Here is a 23,571-nt window from a genome sequence, read left to right on the forward strand (position 1 = left end):
GAAACAAGAGCAGAGATGTACTGAAAACCAAAGTATACTCCAAAGGGTGGGAACCGCACCAGCAACAGCTCAAGGGCCTGGATACAGAATCTTCTTGGGTCCAAATACCCACTAAAGGTTTCCCATTGGTCACTTGGTATTCACCTCAGGTAAATGAAGTGGTGCCCAATAAGAGGCTGAAGTGAAGCTACAAAGGTCACTCTCCTATGCAAACATCTGATTGGTTGTGGAAAGCAACCAATCAGAGGCTGAAGTGAAGTTGCAAAGTCGCACTTCTATGCAAACGAAGATTTGGCCTGCAATCAGTCTGTGCGCCAACAACCAATCAGAGACTGAAGTGAAGTTACAAAGTTACACGCCTTTGCAAACGTCTGATTGGTTGCTTTCTGCAACCAACCAGAGGTACTTTCAATTTTCCCTCTGCCACGCAGAAAAGGTAGGGATCCGAAAAGGGAGTAGCCTCCGGCTCTTTTGTTACTTAAGCGTGGAAAGTGAGGGTTTTCCTTTCAATTTAGTTCTAAGAAGTCAGCGTGAAATGGCCTTAAGTTCCCTGAGTCCAGATTCTATTCTCCTGCCTCATAACTACTGCCTCCCTTCCAGTGTTAAAATCATATTACTCAACTGTAGAAACATTTTTGTATCCTGTCTACTTTTCCTAGAACTCTTAAAATTACATTTGTGTTGTGTTAATGGTAACTAAAGGTAAATAAATATTTCAAGACATATTAATTTAAAATGTCAAAATTAAAGCAATATTTCTCAGATATATTTTAATAAGGTGTGGTTGTTAAACATAATTTTTCACCAATTCTCTTGTTATCACAAAGTACTATATATAGACATAAAATAATAGATTATATAAACTGGTGTAAACTTAAAGGCAATACAAGTAAAATATCTAAACACATAAAAGGACAGACACTATAAAATGAAGGAAATGTATATAAATTCATTGATAGCTTATTTATATTTACGAAAGCAACATGCTGCATCTTTCTGGAGATGAGTCATACAAAAATTCTACTTATTAATGCAACCTGGAACTAGGTTTATAATCCAGAGCTTCTCTTGATTAAATATTTTATTTTTATTAAATATTATTTGGAGCACTGTGGATATCCTTAGTAAGATTCCATTAATTCTCAAATTAAAGACATTACTTATGTTGTTCTCAGTTACTGCACTGTGACTGCCACCAACAGTCATCACTGCCTAGCACGGTGTCACTTTTAGCTTGCAGAGCTTCAGCCAAGAGGAGAAGTAAATAGGGAGTTCTCTACGCTACAGTTCCTACCAAGCCAAATGCCCACAAAAAAGCCAGTGGTAAAGCACACAGGAAGTAACTAGCTACAAAAGCCACTCACAAGAATATGTTGCATACTAGAAAGGTTAAGAAACCACATCATTATAAGCCTTGTACTGTGGCTCTCAGTGAAAATCAGAAGTTATCAAATGTACACTGAACTTCTCATTTGCAAATTTCCCTTCCAGCATCAGCTGTGAGAACTTCAAAACAGATCTACACTTCCAGAGTGCAGCCTCTGACACTTTTCTAAAGGCAAATGAGGCCTACCTGGTTAGCCTATTTGAAGACACCCACCTTTGTGTTATCCATATCAAATATGTAACAATTATGCCTAAGGACATCCTGCCAAAAAGTCTCGTATGTAGAATATGTGCTAAAATGTATTATGAAAGGAAATTTTTATTCTTAAAAAACAAAAAAGTACCTAATTATGAGATTGCAAATGGGGAAAAAAATGGATGAGAGAATAAGGTATTAGCAAGTCTTTCCCCCACTTTGATTTGTATGCAAATTTTTGGTATTAATGTTGGGGACAAAAAACATTCAAGCAAGTAAAAAATGTTTACATGAACAAGTTTCAGCAACTAAATTTTATAATCATTGTAAACAAATCTGTTGACTTTTTCTGGGGAAAAAATGTGTTTTGCCCCCTAATGTCTACACAATAAAAATATAAACTCTGGACACACAAAGCCTTTGGAATTTTTAGACACAACCTGCCAGAACGAGGCGTCCCATGCGTCTACACTAAATTTTTTGCCACTTTCTAAAATGCACTACAAACTTTCTTGTTTCGAACACTATTCCTCCTTCTCTACATAATAATCAAGTCAGCCTTTGTGATTACTTTCTCACCGAATCCCCTAGAGAAAGCCAGCTGCTCCCCGCTCTATGGTCCCACTTTATTTCCACATTATATATTTGTCTGGTCACCTGTTTGTCTCTTCCATTAGCCTAGACTAGGATCTAGAACTAGGCCAGATTCCTTATTCATCTTTGAATATCTCTGTAGTAGTTCTTGTTAGCTACTAACTCAATGTTTAACTGAATGAATTCTATAAAATCAGGAGCCATGGAAATCTACACTAAAAATAATGAAAGTGTATTCATTATTAAATACAAATAAGTATTTAAAACAAGAAAGGTATTTGTAGTAAACTAGAATGCTTTGGTTGTACTAAAAATTTTCACAGAGTTTGTAAATGAGGTTCATTATTTTCCTGAAGTTAAACCTATAATCTTACCAAAGGTATCGGATTCACATCTTTATATAGAAAGATTTAAGTTCTAGACCTTTTTCTGAATTATGTCACTTAGCCTTTCTTTAATTTTTCTCTACTAGAAAGCCACTTTATTTAATATAAGCATATTACACTAATATTTGAAAATTATTAGTATAGAAGCAGTCCACTACACAGCATCAAATCTAAAGCATCATCATAGTACCACTGATAGGGACAGTCTCTTCTATCCATGTCAACTAGTTCTACACCAGAGCTACAGAAAATCAGAATTATCAAACACATCAAGTTCTCTCAGAAACTTTGTCTTAATATGGATCCTGCTTTAAAATTTCGCACTGAATCCTACTAAACAAGAAATGTGTTAATCTAGTGAATTATTTTGACAACCACCTATATAAACCAAACTAATTTTTCTCAGAAGCTCATTAGCTTAACTCAAAATTTCTTTTACTTTTAATACTTTCACTTTGTTATGTGTTCCAATTTTCAAAGCTGTAACAGTAGGTCTTACTTGATCATATTAGAGAACCTGTCAAATCTAACAATAATTTAGGATTAGTGCTATAGACATTAAGATATGTAGCTGACAGGCTGTAATCAGAACTATAACTTCAAATGACTTGCATAACTAAAATATAATTTCATTTTCATTTAATCCACAAATATTTGTTGAATAACAACAACGTACAGCACATTGTGATGGCCCCTGGGGGAGGATATAGAAATGAAGGTAATAACAGAAATGATGGTAGTAACAGAAGGTGGTAATACCTAACATCTATTGATAGCTTATTGTGTGCATGACACATTACATGTATTAACTCACTTAATCTTCCCACCAATGCTAGGAGGTAGTTAGAATTATCCTTAATTAACTAAGGTACTGACAAGTTAAGGAATTTGTCCAATGTCAGACAGCTGGTATTTGAACCTAGGGATTCCAGCTGTAGTGTCCTGACTCTGAGGAACCTCCAATCTAATAGAAGGTATTAACTGAAATAACAAATAACTTATAATAAAGACGCAGAATTTTTCAAATGCCAAAGGTGCTGTAGGATTTTAGAGTTAAGAATATGCAATCAGGTTGAAAGAGGAGAATTTTCAGGCTGGATTTTGCTGGTTGGATAGGATTTTAAGAGCATGTTTTAAAGAACATCAAAACTTGAGACACAGCTCAGTAATTTTTACAAAAACTGTAATCTCTCAACAGCAGGGTATATCAGTAACAGTTTTGCATAAATTAAAACATTCATATACATGGACACTTTATGTATGCATGTTTCAGTTTAGTTTCATTAAATGAAAGAAGAGGGCAATTATTACTTCCACACCTAAGGACAAAGTAAATGGAAGTATGCAGTAAGGTACAGAGGACATATCTATTTACTCACACTACAACTACATCCGTCCCTTCTTACACTATACCAGTAAAAACCAGGCTCAGGAAAAAACATATTCTTTAAGAATGTTGATGTGAAAGATCACATCGTTTTTTGTCAGTCATCTGCCATCACTGCCAAGCACAATCATTTTGCCAAGTACTTTGTCACAATGGAGAATGTCTGTATGTTAGATTTGAAAATCTGTGTCATAAACCTCGTAACAGAATACGCCTCTGCATATCATGCCACCTAAGCATGCTGCCTGAACTGAAGAAGGTCCTTAACACCAAGGAATTTGTTCCAAAAGTAGATGTCTTTTGCAACTTTAATTCACAATAGGTATTTAAATATATATTTAATGCTATGTTTTTTGCAACCCCTGTTTTTGATACAATCTTTTCTTTCTAATTTGGGCTATCACCATACCCTACTATTCTTGAGATGCAGGAACTCCTCCTTTCCATTTGGCAAAAAAATTACAGTATCTGGGCACTAAGAGACAAAAAATTTATATGACTAATCCAAAAAAGAGAAAATAGAAGATAGGCAAGAATCCTAATTACTCAAATAGTTGTTTTCATGTAAAATCAAAGTCCACCCACTTAAAACTCCTTAAAAACTGGAGGACAAAAAGAAATACTTCATGGTATTCACTCAGGGCAAGGGTACAGAAGTGATACATGAACATGTAACAGCACATCTGGGGAACAGCAACTAATGTAGTGGAATGTGGTTTGTACAAAACTGGCTTGGGGCATGAGACAAAAACATTAAGAATCTCTGGTTAAAGAGGATAGATTGAATATAAGGATTTAGTTCTGATGCTTCCCAGTAAAGAAATTTTTGAAAGACTATTAACCCCAAAGAAACAGAAACATAATTTTAAAAGCTAGAAAACAGAATAAGTGGCAATGACAATTACACCTGGGAAGGCTGAATTCCACATTAGCCTAGAGGAAAGCCAAAGACACCTAGTTTATATCACATTGACATTTAGTACACCAAAAGACCTCTAAACTCCTTGGAGAAGTGTTGGGGAAAGGAAAACATAAGATGGGCTGAAGCATTATGTGGTGTTGGAAAGTAAAGAAGTGAGTGCTCAAAAAGCAAAGATGAGCACAGAAGCCCACCAGAAAAAGTGCCCCCTGGCCAAAATTGGAACAGCTTGATCAACAAAATAAATGACAGAAAACTGGATTATAATCCAAAGAATAAAATAAATATCCATAAGTCTACACTGATATAAATAAATAAGTAAATAAATGGGGGGGAGGGACAAATTCTCCTCACAGAAGAATTTCAATTAATAAATGTAGAAATAATGAGAGAAATAGAAAATCACTATTATTAAGCCTCTAATAATTGCTGCAGACAAGATCACAGATAGATGATAAAATTAGTGGGCAGAAATTTAGGGGGAAACAGGATATCTGCATGGTCTCAAAGAATTTGATTTTTAAAAGCTATTTTATTTTTAAAGTTTGACCCGCCTGGTTGAATAACTTTAAATCAAAGCATTTAATAATTATTACAGAGGAAAATAGTAAATTGACAGTGGAGAAACCTAGCAGACACCCTCTTACCCAAGTAAGTGATCAAGGGTAACATCATCAGTAGTACATATCAGCATCATGCCCACACCCCTACAACATAATGCACTGAAAGGAACACATCCCGTCTGTGATAATCCTTCTTTTCAATTCATAACCTCAATCTATTCTTGAGAGAACACCCACAAACCCAAATTGAGAGCCATTCTACGAAATAACTGACCAGTATTCTTCAAAAGTGTCAAGATCTTGAAAATGAAGACTGAAAAATTATCACAGATAAAAGGAAACTAGGAGATATAAGTAAATGCCATGTGGTATCCTAAATTTGGATCTTGAAACAAACAAAAACTATGAGTGGGAAAATTGGTAAAATCTGAATAAATTCTGCAGTGTAGTTAATAGTATTATACTAAGGTTAATTTCTTACTTCTGATCATCGTTCTACGGTTATATAAGATGTTAAGATAAAAAGAAGCTGGGTGAAGAGTATATGGAAACTTTGTACTCTTTCTGCAATTCTTGTGTAAATACATTAAAGCAAACAAATAAAAAATAAACTAAGGGGCTCAGGAACTGGAAGTTTCAGACACTCTGGGAGTGAGAGTGGAGTCCAAACTAGAACTGACTGAAATCTAAGAAGTAGTGAAAACCCCCAGACCTCCTCTTCTACTCTTCAACCCCTTCTGATAAAAGACTAAACAATCCCTGGAGAGCATATAACAGGACATATCTAGACTAGAGGACAACATGCTCAATTGAATTTGAAGGGTGCCATAATGAAAACTGGGGAATTAGGTTAATCTGCATGCTTAAAGATGAGACCCATGTCCCCTTTTCCTACTCGGCTCTCAAGCTTATTCTCTCCTGGCAAAAGATGAGAAATTTTGTCTGGGAAAACAATCCAGCACAAGAGAAAAGATGTGTCACTGGGTGCCCTGGTCTAAATGCCTATGTCTCTTCACCCCAAAATTCACATGTTGAACCCTACTTACCAATATGATGATATTAGGAAGTGGGATCTTTGGATGGTGACTGGATCAAGAGGGCAGGGCCCTCATAAATGAGATTAGCGCCCTTGTAAAAAAGGCTCCAGAGAGCTTCCTTGTCTCCTTTCACCATGTGAGGACACAGCGAGACGGTGCTACTCTGTGAACCAGAAAGCAGGCCTTCACTAGACACCAAATCTGCTGGCACCTTTATCTTGGACTTCCCAGCCTCATTCACAGAAACTGTGAAAAATAAATTTCTGTGGATTACAAGCCACCCAGTTTATGATATTTTGTTTTTGCAGTCCAAATGGACTAAGACTGGGAGTCTGCAAGGAAATCATCCAGATTTACCATTCTACAGAGAAAACCATAATCACACAGAAGCAGAGCTTCCATTCAGCCTAGGGCCTCTCTCTTAAATAAGCACAGACTTCCAAGGATCATGAGACATCTAAGAAAAGCAACAAATATGAAAGATAAAGACCAAAGTAAACAAACAGAAAAAGGAAATTTGGAAGAAAAAGAATACGCAGACAAAAAAAAAAAAACTACCAATATTTCCTAAGAGAGATAAGACGCTGCATCCATAAAACAAATATAGGATTTTTTTTTCAAAAAAAGGAATGGAAACCATACATATGACAGCAGAAATAAGGACTTAGTAGAAGAACTGGAAGACAAAGTTGAGAAAAATCTCCCAGAAAGCAAAGAAAAAAACATAATGAAAATAGACAAGAAAATTAGAGAAACCCATCAGTAGGCCCAACATCTAACAATAGGAATTCAAAAGAGAGAGGAGAGATAAAATGAAGGAGAGGAAATCAAAGAAATAAAGGAAAATTTATAGAATTTATGAGATAAATTCCAGATTGAACAGGAGTAGCAGAATGAATTTAAAAAACACACATATCTAACTACATAATACAATTATTTCAGAACTCTGGGGACAAAGATTCTCTCTCCAGCTTGCAAAGAGAAAAAAAGAAAGTTTCAAAATAGTTGAAAAGGATCTTCTAAGCATCTGATCTCAACATCAACACAAGAAAAATAGAAGAGAGTAGAGCAATGCCTTCAAAATTCTAAGAAAAAATTATTTCTGACTCAGAGTTCTCTGCCCAGTCAAACTATCCATAAAACAAGAGGGGAGAAAAAACATTTACAGACACGTAGAGTCTTGAAAAAACTCTATCCCATCCAGAAAACAATTTAAAGTGGCCCTTCAAAATGAGAACGTAAACAAAGACAGCCAAAGATACCAGATACAGAAACAGCGGCTCCAAAACAAGACAGAACTGAGAGAATCATTAAGATGACAGTAAAGCAAGTCCAAGACAACAGCTGCACAAAAGTTCTAGCTTTAACGAGTTCAAACTGGAGCAGGTCAGAGGGCCTGGGAAAGAGCTTCTTATGAAGTCAAAATTGGTAGGTTTGAAGATAAGCCATCATACACTTGAGAGATAGTTTGGACTAAATCAGGGTTTCTCAACAACAGCTCTATTGACATTGCGGGCCTTTTAATTCTTGGTTACAGGAGGCTGTCCTGTGCAGTGCATAAGAATACTTGGCAGTATACCTGGCTTCTACCCACTAGATGTCAGTAGCACAAACCCACACTCTCCTCCACTCCCCCAACATTGTCAAATGTCCTCTGGCGTGAAAATGGGCCCCAACTGATAACCACTTGGCTAATTTAATAAGTATACAGAAAACTAAGCAAAGCAAAATTGTTAAAAATTACTAACTCTGGCCTGGCTAACATGGTGAAAATGGAGTCATTATAAACTCTGAAATACTGATGTATCCAGGCCGGGCATGGTGGCTCACACCTGTAGCCCTAGGACTTTGGGAGGCTGAGGCAGGAGGATTAAGTCCAGGAGTTCAAGACCAGCTTGTGCAATAATAGTGAGACCCCATCTCTACGAAATACTGATGTATCCAAACAACTTGCAGTATGACAATATTGGGAGTACTGGGCAGGGTTAAAAAGTGTGTTTGTGTGTTGTTGGGGATAGTGGTAAACCCTCATTTTTACTTAGACTGAAAAATACCTTAAACTGAAAAATCAAGAAGTAACACTATAAAAACGCTAGTTTCGGCTGCGCATGGTGGCTCACACCTGTAATCCCAGCACTTTGGGAGGCCGAGGCGGGTGGACCACAAGGTCAAGAGATCAAGACCATCCTAGCTAACACTGTGAAACCCTGTCTCTACTAAAAATAAAAAAAATAGCCAGGTGTGGTGGCGCGTGCCTGTAGTCCCAGCTACTCGGGAGACTGAGGCAGGAGAATCATTTGAACCTGGGAGGCAGAGGTTGCAATGAGCTGGTGTCATGCCACTGCACTCCAGCCTGGGTGACAGAGCAAGACTCCGTCTCAAAAAAACAAAAAACAACAACAACAACAAAACGCTCATTTCAAATATGGAAGTAAGTATCAAAAGCCTGAAATGATGGGAAATTTGCAGAGACCTACTGTTTTTGTAAATACAGTCATGTGCCATATCAAGACATTTTGGTCAACAGTGAATCACAAATATGACAGTGGTCCCATAAGATTATAAATACCGTATTTTTACTGTACCTTCTGTATGTTTGAACACACAAAGACTTATGATGTATTACAACTGCCTACAGTGTTCCATACAGTAACATGCTGTACAGGTCTCTAGCCTAGGAGCAATAGGCTATGCCATATATCCTAGGTGTGTAGTAGGCTAAAGCATCTAGGTTTATGCAAGCACATTGTATCATGTTCAGATGATGTCTAATGATGCATTTCTCAGAATAGATCCTCGTCATTAAGTGACAAGTGACTGTAGTTCTGCAGAGCTATTTGACTCTTATAAATATGTGCATGTATTAAATATAACTTTGATAAAAATAAATTTAAAAAATCAACTGAGTCCATATTATCAAGGACTTTCCCACTGGTTAAAGCTACCTTGATTTAGAATCAAACAGCTATGTAACTTTGAGCAAGTTACTTAACATCTTTAAGCCTAGTTTCTTCATGTGTAAAATGGATAATGAAGAATAATAGCTAATACTATCATACTGTCAAATGAGATAATATATGTAAACTGGTTAGCATAGTGTCTAGCACATACTGTTTACAAATAGTACCTATCATTCAAATTGCAATCAGAGGGTAATAATTATAAACTTTAAAACAGGTAAATCTTAATCTCATCTGTTTTGGTAAGTAACCCTGGCAGTTGTGGGGAAGATGGTTAGGAAAGGAAAGGCCTTGGAAGCAGAGTGACCAATTAGAAAGGTTACATTGGAGAAAATACAATAATTAGACAAAGGCAGAGCCATGGATAGAAAGATAAGGACACAGAAATATTTTCTTTTTGTGTGTGTGTGTGTGTTGAGACGGAGTCTCGCTCTGTCCCCCAGGCTGCAGTGCAGTGGCGCAATCTCGGCTCACTGCAAGCTCCGCATCCCGGGTTTACGCCATTCTCTTGCCTTAGCCTCCCTAGTAGCTGGGACTACAGGCACCCGCCACCTCGCCTGGCTAGTTTTTTTTTTTGTATTTTTTAGTAGAGACGGGGTTTCACTGTGTTAGCCAGGATGGTCTCGATCTCCTGACCTCGTGATCCGCCCGTCTCGGCCTCCCAAAGTGCTGGGATTAGAGGCTTGAGCCACCGCGCCCGGCCCACAGAGATATTTTCTAAGTGGTGAACTACATGTGAGAAAAAGGAAAAGAGAGGAGTCAAAAACGGTTCTAACTTAAGCATATAAATAGATGGCGATAACACTAACTGAAACAGGAGAACACCAAGAATTGGGTTGCGAGAAGGAAAGGAGAAATTAGCTTGATATTACCTATATTTAATTTGTGGGTCCTAGAGTACAACCAAGTAGAGATATCCAGTATGCAAGTGGAAATCTGAATCTAGAAGGGCTCAGGGCTAGAGATATAAATGTGTAAATCACAATCAAAGGTTGAAGTTATACAAGTGGATCCGATTACTCAAGGCAAATACACAGAATAAGAGGAGAGAGGAAATAGGAAAACTGTGAGCACAAAAAATTAACAACACTATGTAAATACCCCCGAAACTACAATCAGATCATCTTAATTTGTTTTTGAAAATAATGTACATGGTCATTTTTAAATATGAAAGTCCAAATATGTATCCCAATAATCCAGACATCCAGAAATAGCAACTCTTAATATTAGTGTATTCCTTCTAATCTTTCAATGCATATAACCCTAAATTGTTCATTTTTTCCTTGACAAAATTAGAATCATACACAACTCTGCATTCAGCTTTGCTTTCATTCATTAAATGAGCATTTCCAATGATATCTAAAATAATGACTTTTATTAAACACTCCAATTTGTTTACAACCCTGGCAGGTATAACTTGACAAACTTGTCTCTTACTGGTAAGAGACAGTCAACATCTGAAATTTAAGAAAAAGGCTCATTTTAAAAGAATCACTAAAATCAAGAAGGACAATTGCAGCACATTTCCTCAGGTAATTTAATTAGGAAAAATAAAATTAAAAGAACATGCATTTGATATGTTCTATAAAAGATACTGATGAATGGATTTTATAAGAAGTCAGACAATAGAAATAAAAACAAGTTGTTTTTGCTATCAATATGTCTTATATATGTACTCTGAGGTTGCTGTGAAGCTCAAATGAGTTAATACAAAGTACAACCAACAGTATCTGGTATATAAATAAATGCTCAATAAATACTGGTTATTACTATCATCATCATCATTAGATGCCAAAACCAGTTCCAGACAGAAGTAGTGATTGCATGAAAGACAGGAAAAAAAAATCCAGAGATAAAGAATTTACATTTCTACTCTTTTTCCTTCATTTTTTCCATTTTCTCTGGATTTACAGAGTCCATGAGCACTACTTTAAGTACTGCAGTTTAAGTATTATTTTTGAAGCATCAGTAAATGTGTACCTTATCCTTGATTATTCTATAAGATACTTGAGAGAACAAATTTTTCTATTCTCAGTTTTTCCTATTTGGCAGAATACAGTAAGATGCACAGTGAGTACTCAATGAATATTAACGACACACATCCTTATAAGAAAACAGAATAACAAAATAGCAACCAAACAATAATTAAAATTGGGATGATATTAAAAGAGACCTCAAAGCCAAAATCAATATACTACAATTCAAAGACATATAGCAGAATGAAACAGGTGAAAAGCTTTGTTCTTCACCACAATGAAGATACCACTCTCTTTGCTCTTTCTGGGTACAACAATTTAGGAGGAATACCAAAAACCCTGGATTATGTCCAAAAGAGAGGAACTAAGAAACAGTTAAAGAACTGAGGATGCTCGGAACAGAAGAGGTTAGTTCTCCTGCTGCCCTCTTCCATCTTCAATGATGAGAAAAACTATCCAATGGGAAATGCTTTAACATTTCTGTAAGGCAACTATCAAAAGATGGCAGCTATAGAGATCTAGACTTCTCTCAACTCAAAAACTTAAAAATAACATCTCTTCTAAGACAAAGATGTTATCAAAGATTAGTCATGAAAGTATGTATTAAAGCAAAAGTTGGAAAACAGCTTGCCAATGATGCTGTGGAAAACCTCCAAGGACAGGATAATTGGTTAGAATGCTAAATTTGCTTACAACCCTGTCACCACACCAACGAATATTTACTGAATATCTGCTCCAGGAAAGACGCTGTCTTAAACCTATAATACAAACCTACAAAAACGAAAAACAAAGAAAGAGAAACACACACAGTCTTTGTTGTCAAGGAATTCACAACAAATAATATATAAAATGTAGATTACAGTTTCAGATCATAATAGATGTCGCCAAGCACCATCTTGTAATTGCCAAATGAATTCTATTCCCACATAAAGGTCTTCTAAGAGTGAGAAATCTCTAAGGTTAAAATGGTCAGAAAAGGCTATTTAGAATAACTGAGATATGAGGTACTTATGGAAAAATGTGTATGAAGTTTTGAACAGGAAGGAGGGGACAGCACAAATAGAAGCGAAATGCAAGTTAGAGAGAAACCTGTTTGACTACATTAAAAACCTGTTTCATGGGAGAAGAGATAAGCTGGAAGGACAGGTTGTGGCCAGAATCAATTGTACTGGGCCTTGAATACCAACCTAAGTAATTTCAAATTTATCCTGCATAGAGTCTCTGTAGCGACTACTCATCTCTGCTGTCGCAGCGATACAAAAATACTAAATAAACAGCATAGCTGTTCCAAGACTAAAATTTGAATTGCATATTATTTTCATGTGTCACAGACTATTATAATTCTTTTGACTTTTTTTCTTCAACAATTTGAAAATGTAAAACTCATTCTTAACTCACGGGCCATACAAAATCAGGCTATGAACTGATCTGGACCACTGGCCGTGGTTTGCCAATGCCCGTACTACACTAAGCTGTCTTCTTCAAGAGTCCTCTAAAGGTACATTTGTCCTTGAGTTTCAGGGACCAAAATATATTATTCACTGAACAACTATACACATCAACACATGCATGCACACATGCCCACATCTAACCAAAATCTAAATCTAGTAGGGGTCAGAGGTTCCCTATACAAAGGTCCTCAAAAAAAAAAAAAATCTTTAGATTGATAAGTCATTAAAATAAATGCAACAAATTTTTTAATTTGCCATTTATTTTCACATGGTATATGTACTTAGAGTTACAAACTATTCTTACAGAGCCTCTAAATTACATGGAGGGCTCTGTAAAATAGAGTATAATCAAGGGAATAGTAGCAGAGGACGTGAGTTCTAGCACTAGGTCTGCCATTTACTCATTATTTGACCCTGAACAAGTCACTTTCAATCTTCTGGGCCTAATTCCCTCAACTGTGAAGTGGAGGGGTAACTTAGATGATGATTATGCTTTCTCTTAGCTTTAGCACTGTATGATTCTACTACTACTTAAAAAGACCTGTCCGGGAGCTTCAAGGATCACACAAAAGTGCTAATTAAGAATACAAAAAAGATGACAAAGGCCTTGAACAAATGAGTGGGCAGATAGGACAAACAGGTGGGAAAATGACCAGAAAAGTGGAGTATCACTAAAATAAAGAAATTGGTTTTTAAAAAACTATCAAATCCTGCAGAGAATTCAAAGAGCAGAAGAGGCAAGAAGGAAAAAAAAAAAAAAAAAAAAAAAACCAAAGATTTTGGTCATTTAAGAGATAACTGGTGACTTTCAGAAAGTTTCCAGTAATCCAGAAGCAAACATGGAAGTGGAGGCAATCACTTTAACAAAGAATGAGTGAGGCCATCAAAGAAGAAAAAGCTAGTTGGCTAGCTATAAAAGGTAAGAACCACAGATCATGCTTCCAGGAATCACGAAATGAACCAGGGAAAAAGAAGACTAAAGATGAGACTAAGGAATAGACAATAAAGGCATACGGTCCATAAAAAGTAGAAAGGGGGGGAAAAAAAGTTGTGATGAATGTAAAGCCTCAGGGAAGGGATTTAATCTTAAAGGACAGGCATTTAATCTTTAAACTTTCATTGCTGCTATCACTTTTTACACAACAGATGTTTCTGCAAAGCTCGGTATCTATTATTATATCATGTTTTCTATAAATCAAGTTAATAGGGAAATAAATCTAATGTTGAGTTTTCTTAAAGCAGAGTTCCACCTATATGATATTTTTCTAACGATCAAAAAAATTGAGAAAGAATATTTTTATAAAAATGAAAACCAGCAATATGAAGCTCTAAAACGAAACACATATTTACACCTTTCTTATAGCACCTATCACTTCCTTCCTTGCATAATTACTTATGTGGTAAAGTACCTAGTCCCTAATTGGAGTTCAACAAACACTAGTGTTCCCTTTCTTAGTAGCTCAGAAAGTTCCCAAGGCAAGAATTCTGATTAACTCATCTGCTTATCTGCTTTGCACAGAGTTGGTGACGCTTGATGAACACACACTGACACATAACTCTCTGCCTTTTACAAAAATCGTCCTTGCAAAACAACTATCACTGTCCATCTGACAAAGCTGGGAAAATACCTGTATCATACAGGTACATACCTCCAATAATATCACTTTTGCATGGTGTCAGTGCTTGCTTAAGTAGCAAAGAATTGCTACAAAACAAGTAAAACAGGCACAAAAAAATTTAAGAATCTGTAAATGATCACTCATAAATTTCAAGATTCCACATAGCTAATTTAATCCAACACTTGTCTCTATTTAAGGTATATGAGAAATAAAAATCCAAAGCATTAGCCTGATGATCAGCCAGTTAAAAATACACGTTTGAATACGCCGAAGATATTTATAAAGCCAACAGAGATACTATTAATATGTTGAAATTCGCTGGCCAGTGCTGGATTCTACCCTTAATCTTCTACTACTATTCAAGAGAACCCAACTAGTCAAGGCTTCTCGTATCACTTAAGTCACTCAAATTGGCATACACAACCCAACCTCAAAAAGAAAAAAAGAGTTCAGCTCTCCATATGGTAATGTTCTCCTATCTCCTTCCTTTACATTAATGTCCCATGTACTACTTTTCCACGATCTTAAGTAGGCCTCATTTAAGCAGGCCAATAGTACTACCAAGTAACAGGAGTTGAAAAAAAAGTCGTAACAGTTAAGTCTGCCCTCCCACAGATCTCACTTGGGTGTAGATTTCACAAGCGCTGAAAGCTATACGCTGCCACTGTCAAACCCTGAAGCCGCACCGTCACCCTGCTGTGCCCATAGGCAACTGTTCCAGAATGTTTTCTTTGAAATGATCTCTCTCGGCTCGACACGTTAAACAAGAACTTAAAAGGCCACCTTCTCCCCTAAAGTAGAACCTGATTCCTTCCCGTCCGCTCCTTTATTCGTCCAGCCCATAAAACCCGAGGCGGGAGGTCCGCTCCCCGACCCCTAGAGCCAGCGGGTCTCCCAACTGCTCGCCGCACCCACCGTCCACCCCCGACTGCCTCACGCCTCCTCCTTCCCCCACGGCAGAGCCTGCACCCCGGCCGGGCCCGCAGCCGAACCCCGGCCCGGGCCTGTGTTGCCGGGAGCGGCCGCAGGCCTCAGGCCTAACCTCCTGTGGGGGCCCTCACCTCTTTCGGGACCAGTTGGTTCTCCTCGCCGGGCACCATCGCTGACTCCGGCCGCTTCTCTCCGCCCTGCCGGGGGAGGGTGGAGGGTGGCGGCGGCTCGCTAGTTCAAGAGAGAATGGCAACGGCAGTCATCCTCTCCACCGCCTGCGCTCCAGCAATCGCGGAGGCCTCACCCTGGGCCTCAGACACCAGCGCGCAGACACCTACCCAGGGCTCCGCCGCCGCCGCCGCCGCTACCACCGCCGCCTTCGTCGTCGGCCCCTCCCCCAGCCCGCTGCAATCAATGGAAAAATGGCGGCGGCCGCTCTCGCGAGAATTCGGCCCGTCGGGCTCCAAGCCCGGCGCCTGGCGCCCGAGGTGGCCGGCACTTGTCGCTCGCTTCTAGTCACCTTGGCTCTTCCTCAGTGCCAGGAAGTACAGAATTGGCAAGACAGCCATGCAAACGCTTTTCGTTAGAGGAGAGCTGGACGTTCCATCTCGGGACTCCCTCTGCCGGCCGGGGAAGGACCAGGCCCACTGTCCTCCCTGCCTTCTGCGGCTCTTCCGACTCTGCCCAGCAGGGAAAGACCAGCCGAAAGTTCCTTCTCTGACCCTAGCAACTCATACCCTTCTGGCTTCCCGTTAGCAAAGCGCCTGGACGTCATCCCCTCTTCAGATACCCCAGGCCTCGTCCTGGTAGAGACACCACCGCGGGTCACCTCCCGGCCCCCGCGCTTAGACACGGCTCTGGCCCTTCCAGTCGGAATGAACAGCGTTTTACTTGCTCCCGTTCACTCTCCTGACGTTCTTTTCCCCTCTCCCCACCCTCCTTCTCAACGGCCCCCAGCTGGAGGGACCTCAGGGGCCACCCCCTGCTGGGGGAGGCAGCCACCCCTTCCCTTATGAAGCGGTGTCCTCACCGCCCGCCCCCCGCAACTACATTGGAGAGGCGCTCCCCTGTTTCCTTCCACAGAACTTCCTTCTCCATCAGGGCCAAGTCTGAGACTGAGCTAGCCTCCAAGAGTAGAGCTGTGTATGCTTCAACCTGTGATCTCCGTTAACATTTTTGGAGAACTTTAATCTTCCCTAGCAGTAAGCATGGTGCTTTGTGTTACACTAAACAAAGTTTGCTGTAGTCATTTTTCCAAATCCTACTTCCATTATGGAGACTCAGCGGGGCTCCTTCATGAAGACTTTTATGGATGCGGTGATCTTACAGCGTGCTGAGATAATATAATCTTGTCATGTTCCTAACACCCACAGCATTAACTGCCTGCACTTGTGTTCTCCAAACTTTTTTTTATTGTAATCCCGTTACCAAAAAAAACCCATATACTTATATAAGTTTTATACGTGTCCTTCTGTGTGCAGAATTACAAAATATTTGTAAAATGTAAAAAGGCTAAGACAAAGATGAAATAAACATTTAAAATAAATGAGTTATTTTCCATATTAATGGTATAAAAATCTTTGTTATTCCCACTAAAAATATTTAGGGAAATCAATATGATTGACTAAGTTACATTAATTTTAAAAATAATACTTCGTGAAATAGTTATTAAAATGTCTGATTCAACGTCAGGTTACTTCTGTATTTGGTTTTAATGACTGTCATAAGCTGGGAAAAAAGGTAACTCACAAAGATGTAGATCCTAAAGGAAGAAGTACATCCTTGAGCATTCTTCCTAATGCATGTTAAGAAAGATTTAAAAAAAAAAGTTTCATTTTTATCCATTCCATCCACCAACCATGCAAAGGTTTTTCCTGAAATTCAACTAGTAGTGTTCCATCTTTCCTGATGTCAACCAGAAGACGTTGCATTTTTATATTTTTACAAATGATTCAAAGCTCTTTGGAATAAATTGCTTAGAAGATTTTTAAGAGGTTGAAAATTTCTGTCTTCAAGTTTTAAGCATTCATGTATGAGTTTTGAGGGGTTATAGATCTTGTCTTTAAGGTTTTGATAGTTTGATTATCATGGATTAAGATGAATTTTGACTTTTTAAAATATTGCATTAAAATTAGTTGTCTTGATTATTGAATTTTTGGCACCACCCCTTAAATTTTGTGCCCAGGGTGAATGGTTTTCACCTTGAAAACCATTTGCTTCACCATAGTTCCAGCCTTGGGTGGCTCACATATATCATTTTTGCATCAAAATCACATGATGGAAATATTTCCAAACTTCTATTTACAAAATGTCATCCCATGACTTAGTAAGGTGTCTTCTGTAGTGCTGGCCACTGCTGTGGTGCTCACACTAGAAGTAGAAATGTCATCTGTCATCATCTTTTTTGCTTATGCTTGCAGTATTGTTTCAAACTCATGTTGTCTTTCCAGAAATCCTTTTTAGCCACTTTCATTTTAGTACAGGTTGATATAATGAAATAAGAAGGTAATTGATAAATCTACTTAATTCAGCACACATAAACTGGAATAAGTCACAACATACTAAAAGAAAATGAAGGAATCTCTGAATTCTCTACATTGCAGAACTCACACTTTTCATTCAGGAATAGTGAGATGCCAGTGTTTATATATTCAATATAAGTAAAATTTAATTTTGTGTTTTTAGATTAAAATAAATAGAAAAAGAAAGTCTAACATTTTCTTCCCACAATCCCCCTTTTCTGATTGCACACTCTTTTCTTTATAGGCCACTGGCTTGACTGTTGCAGGAGAGCCTAATAGGTTGGTAAGTATACAATGAATATTTGTGGAATAAGTATGTGGATTCATGAATGGATTAATGAATAAATGGACAAATACAAATATATGCCTACTCTTCCTAATATATTGTTACTGAGATTACATGGATATGTGTTGATTTACTTTATATGTGAATTTTATTTCTCCAGTCCTTACCTCTCCCATAGGCTGTAAACTCATACATCTACCTTTTTAATGGCTCAATACATCCCAAATTTAAACTTGACCTGAACAGAACATTTGATTTCCAAGCTTTCTCTACCTCCTGCAACATATCCTCTATCAGTTCTCCCCAACCTTGCTAAATTACACCATCATCAATTCAGTTTATCAAACCAAAAAGCTGAGACTTACATTCTTCATCTTACATTCAGTCCTTTCATATGGGCTGTTGCTTCCACCTCTGAAACACATCTCAAATCCATCCACTTTTCTTTCTATCCACTACTGCACATCCCACTCGAATTACTTTATTCTTTTGCCTGAACTACTGCAGTTACCTCCTAACTGGGTTCCTGTTTCTAATCTTATCCCTCAACAATCCATATTCCATAGAGCAACCAGAGTGATCTTTCAAAAATATGTCATATCCCTCCCAAATCTTCCAAAGACATCTCATCCCTCTTAGAATAAAATTCATATTCTTTGCCATAGCCTGTAAGACCCAATGTAATCAAGCCCCTGTCTGTCTTGCTCCAGTCATCTGCCACTCTTCCTCTTACACTTAATGACCCAGCCACTCTGCCTTTACTGGGGTTTCTAAATACATAAAGTTTGTCTCTGCCCCAAAGCCTTTGTAGTAGTTATTTCCTTTCCCTGAAATGTTTTTCCCCCAGATCTTTCTCTTATCTAGTTTAATCTTGTCATTTGGGCTTCTCAAATGTTAAATCTTCCAAGAGACCTTTTATGATAATCCTGTCTAAACTGGTTGTCCTTAATGCATCCTCAATGTCTAGAACAATGCCTGACACATAGTAGGTCATTAATAAATTGTTGTTGAATTTAAAACAGAAAAACAAAAAACAAGACTGGTGTGGGTCAGAGGCTGATGATTTTTCTTTTAATTTCTTTGGGAATATTTTCCTTTTCCTTTTCAAATGAAAAAGTTCATAGTATAACCCCAGTCAAAGTATGAAAAAAAAAAAATCACACAAACCCAGTTTGGAGGACATTCTACAGGATGCCTGGTCAGTACTCCTCAAGACTGTTAAGGTCATGAAAAACAATGAAAGAATAAGACACTGTCGTAGACCAGAGGAAACTGAGGAAATATGACAAGTAAATGCAATGTGGGACTCTGAAGTGGATCCCGAAACAGGAAGAAGCCATTAATGAAAAAAAATGGTAAAATTCAAATAACATCTGTATTTGGTTAATATTTATGTACTAGTGTTCTTTTCTTAGTTTTTAAATTTTTTTTAAAAAGTTAATACACTTCATTTTTATTATTATTGTTATTATTATTATTATTATTGTTATTTAGACGGAGTTTTGCTCTTCTCGTCCAGGTTGGAGTGCAGCGGCGTGATCTTGGCTCACTGCAACCTCCATCTCCTGGGTTCAAGCTATTCTCCTGCCTCAGCCTCCTGAGTAGCTGGGATTACGGGCGTGCACCACCACGTCCAGCAAATTTTTTATTTTTAGTAGAGACAGGGTTTCACCATGTTGGTCAGGCTGGTCTCGAACTCCTGACCTCAGGTGATCCACCCACTCAGCCTCCCAAAGTGCTGAGATTACAGGCATGAGCCACCACAGCCAGCGTTTATTTTTGTTCTTAACAGCAAAGACTATATTTAAATAGTAAATGAGAAGAAATTGTAATTAAACTTTGGTTTTTTAGAGCAATTTTAGGTTCACAGCAAAATTGAGCTGAAAGTACAGAGAGTTCTCATACACTTGCTGTCCCTACACATACACACCCTCTCCACTATTGACAACTGCCACCACAGTGGTACATTTGCTACAACTGATGAACCTACATTGATACATCATCATCATCCAAAGTCCATAGTTTACATTAGGATTCATTCTTGGTGTTGTACATTCCATGTGTTTTGATAAATATATAATGATATATATCCACCATTGCATTATCATACAGAATAGTTTCACTGCCCTCAAATCTGCTGTGTTCTGCCTATTAATCCCTCTGTCCCTCCTAACTCCTGGCATTCACTGATCTTTTTACTGTCTCCATAGTTTTACCTTTTCCAGATTGTTGGAATCATATGGTATGTAGGCTTTTCAAATTGGCTCTTTTGCCTAGTAATATGCATTTAAGTTTCCTCCATGTCTTTTCATGGCTTGATAGTTCATTTTGTTTTAGCACTGAATAATATTCCATCATCTGGATGTACCACAGTTCATTTATCCATTCACCTACTGAAAGATATCTTAGTTGCTTCCAAGTTTTGGCAATTACCAATAAAGTAAATACAACCATCCACGTGCACATTTTTGTGTAGGTATGAATTCTCAATTCATTTTGGTAAGTACCAAAGAGCATGACCGATAGATTGCACAGTAAGGGTATGTTCAGTTTTGTAAAAAAACAGAACAAAACAAAAAAACTGCATGCTTTACATAGTTTTTTTACATAGTTTTGTAAAAAAAATTAAAATTAAAATTTAAAAAACTGCATAGTTTTACAAAACTAAACATTTCAAAGTGGTTGTGCCATTTTTCATTCCCACCATCCGTGAATGAGAGTTCCCATTACTCCACCACGTCTTTGCCAGTATTTGACATCATCAGAGTTTTGATTTTGACCATTCTGATACATATATAGTGGTATCTCTCGTCGTTTTAATTTGCAATTCCCTAATAACATATGATGTTGAACATCTTTTCATATACTTACTTGCCATCTGTTTATCTTCTTTGGTAAGGTGTCTGTTCAGGTCTTTTGCCCATTTTTTAAATTGGGTTGTTCATTTTCTTATTATTGATTTTTAATAGTTCTTTGTATATTTTGGATAACAGTTCTTTATCAGATGTGTCATTTGCAAACATTTTCTCCCTGTCTGTGCCTCATCTTCTCATTCGCCTGACATTGTCTGTCACACGGCAGAAATTTTTAATTTTAACGAAGCCCAGCTTATCAATTACTTATTTCATCCATCATGTCTGTGGTGGTGTATCTGAAAAGTTATCACCGAATCCAAAGTCATCTAGGTTTTCTCCTTTGTTATCATCTAGGAGTTTTATAGTTTTAAAGTTTACATTTAGGTCTATGATCCATTTTGAGTTCATTTTTGCATGGTATAAGGTCCGTGGCTAGATTTGTTTCTTTGCATGTGAACATAAAATTGTTCCAGCACCATTTGTTGAAAAGACTTTTTTCTCCATTATATTTCCTTTGCTCCTTTGTCAAAGATTAATTGACTGTATTTACGTGGGTCTGTTTCTGGGCTCTCTATTCTGTTCCGTTAATCTATTTGTTTATTCTTTCACCAATGCCACACTGTCTTGACTACTGTAGCTTTAAAGTAAGTCTGGAAGTCAGCCCTCTGACTTTGTTCTTCTTGAATATTGAGTTGGCTATTCTGGGTCTTTTTCCTCTCTATATAAACTTCGGAATCAGTCTGTCAATACCCTCAAAATAATTTGCCAGAATTGTGATTGAGATTGCACTGAATCTGTAGATCAAGATGGGAAAAACTGACATCTTGACCATTTTGAGTCTTCCTATCCATGAACATGGAATATCTCTTCCTTTATTTAGTTCTTTGATATCTTTCATTAGACTTTTGTCACTTTCCATGAATATATATACCTCATACATATTTGGTTAGGTTTATAGGTAAGTATGATTTTGGGGGGTTCTAATGTAAATGGTAATGTGTTTTATATTTGAAATTCCACTTGTTCATTGCTGATAGTTTCTTAGTTTTTATAAGTGTAACATGGTAATGTAAGATATTAGCAATGGGGGAAAGTGGAGGAGGTATATATAGACTCTCTGTCCTGTCTTCATAACTTTCTTGAAAACATAAAATTATTCCAAAATAAAAGGTATATTTTAATGTTCATAGCAATACTTAAGATTTTATTTTCTTTCTTTTATATTTCAAGACTCTTCATTGCACAAGTCTAAGCATGTAGTCAAAGTCATACTATGCAATTTAAGAATCAGTGAAAATAGAAGGTTAAATGTGTATTATAAAAATGAAAAGAAAATTTCACCATGACTATGTTTTAATAAGGTTAAGGAGAAAATCTTTAGTCAGTGTAATGTGGCTTTGGAGCCAGATTTACCTGTTTTGAAATCCAAGCTCTGCCACTTCCTCCATATAAGACCTGTCAGAACCTCCATTTTCTCAACTATTAAATGGGGGCAATAAAGTAGACCCTTGGCATTTATCAGTTTAACATTTGCCGTGTTGACTGGAAAAGTCCATGACATGTAGCACAATTGTTATAGAAAGGAAATTTGAACTTTATACGTTAACCAGAGTACAGAAGACCAAGGAGCTAAGTGTTTGAAAGAATAAGCTGAAAATACATTATTTGAGTTTGAATCCTACCTCTGTTATTATTAACTGTATGACATGCCTTGGGTAGATCTCTTAAATCCACCAAGCTTCAGTTTCTTATCTGTAAAATGGGGATGATAACAGCCTCATTTCACAAGGTTGTTGTATTAACTAGTAAAGAAAGTAATAATCACAAAACTACAACACTTAAGATTGGTTGAGGCAGGGCGCGGTGGCTCACGCCTGTAATCCTAGCACTTTGAGGGACCAAGGCGGGTGGATCACCTGAGATCAGGAATTCGAGACCAGCCTGGCCAACATGGTGAAACCCCGTCTCTGCTGAAAAAAAAAAAAAAAAAATGCCACATATGGTGGCAGCCGCCTATAATCCCAGCTACTCTGGAGGCTGACATAAGAGAATCGCTTGAACCCGGAGGGCAGCGGAAGTTGCAGTGAGCTGAGACCGCACCATTGCACTCCAGCCTGGGAGAAAGAGCAAAACTCTGTCTCGAAAAAAAAAAAATTAAAAAAAAAAAAAAAGATTGGTTGAATAACCAGGTATGGTGGCTCACGCCTGTAATCCCAGCACTTTGGGAGGCTGCCGCGAGAGGATCACTTGAGCCCAGGAGTTCAAGAGAAGCCTAGGCAACATCGGGAGACCCCATCTCTACAAAAAATAAAAAATTAGCCAGCTGTGGTGGCGCACCCCTGTAGTCCCAGCTATACAGGAAGCTGAGGTGGGAGGATCCCTTGAGCCTGGGAGGTTGAGGCTGAAGTGAGCCGAGATCACACAACTGGACTCCAGCCTGGGTGAGGAGAGAGACCCTGTCTCAAAAAAAAAAAAAGGTTGAATATGTAGATTGAGTCCTGCTC

General features: G+C 37.8%; 1 protein-coding gene across 14 annotated transcripts in view; it reads right to left on the bottom strand.

Annotated features, from left to right (window-relative positions):
- USP47 (ubiquitin specific peptidase 47) overlaps positions 1-15,788 on the bottom strand; it is a 116,158-nt gene extending 100,370 nt beyond the window's left edge. For 10 of the 14 annotated variants that reach the window (XM_045371496.3, XM_074014291.1, XM_005578606.5 and 7 more), the window contains exon 1: positions 15,536-15,788. In XM_045371496.3, the coding sequence (XP_045227431.1) occupies positions 15,536-15,574 (39 nt within the window). In that variant the 5' untranslated portion in view covers positions 15,575-15,788. The remainder of the gene's footprint in view (positions 1-15,535) is intronic. The other 4 variants (XM_065528545.2, XM_074014290.1, XM_065528542.2 and 1 more) reach the window with 1 other exon arrangement.
- Between the last annotated feature and the right edge of the window lie 7,783 nt (positions 15,789-23,571).

Source organism: Macaca fascicularis, chromosome 14, assembly GCF_037993035.2.
Source record: "Macaca fascicularis isolate 582-1 chromosome 14, T2T-MFA8v1.1".
NCBI classification, from domain to species: domain Eukaryota; kingdom Metazoa; phylum Chordata; class Mammalia; order Primates; family Cercopithecidae; genus Macaca; species Macaca fascicularis.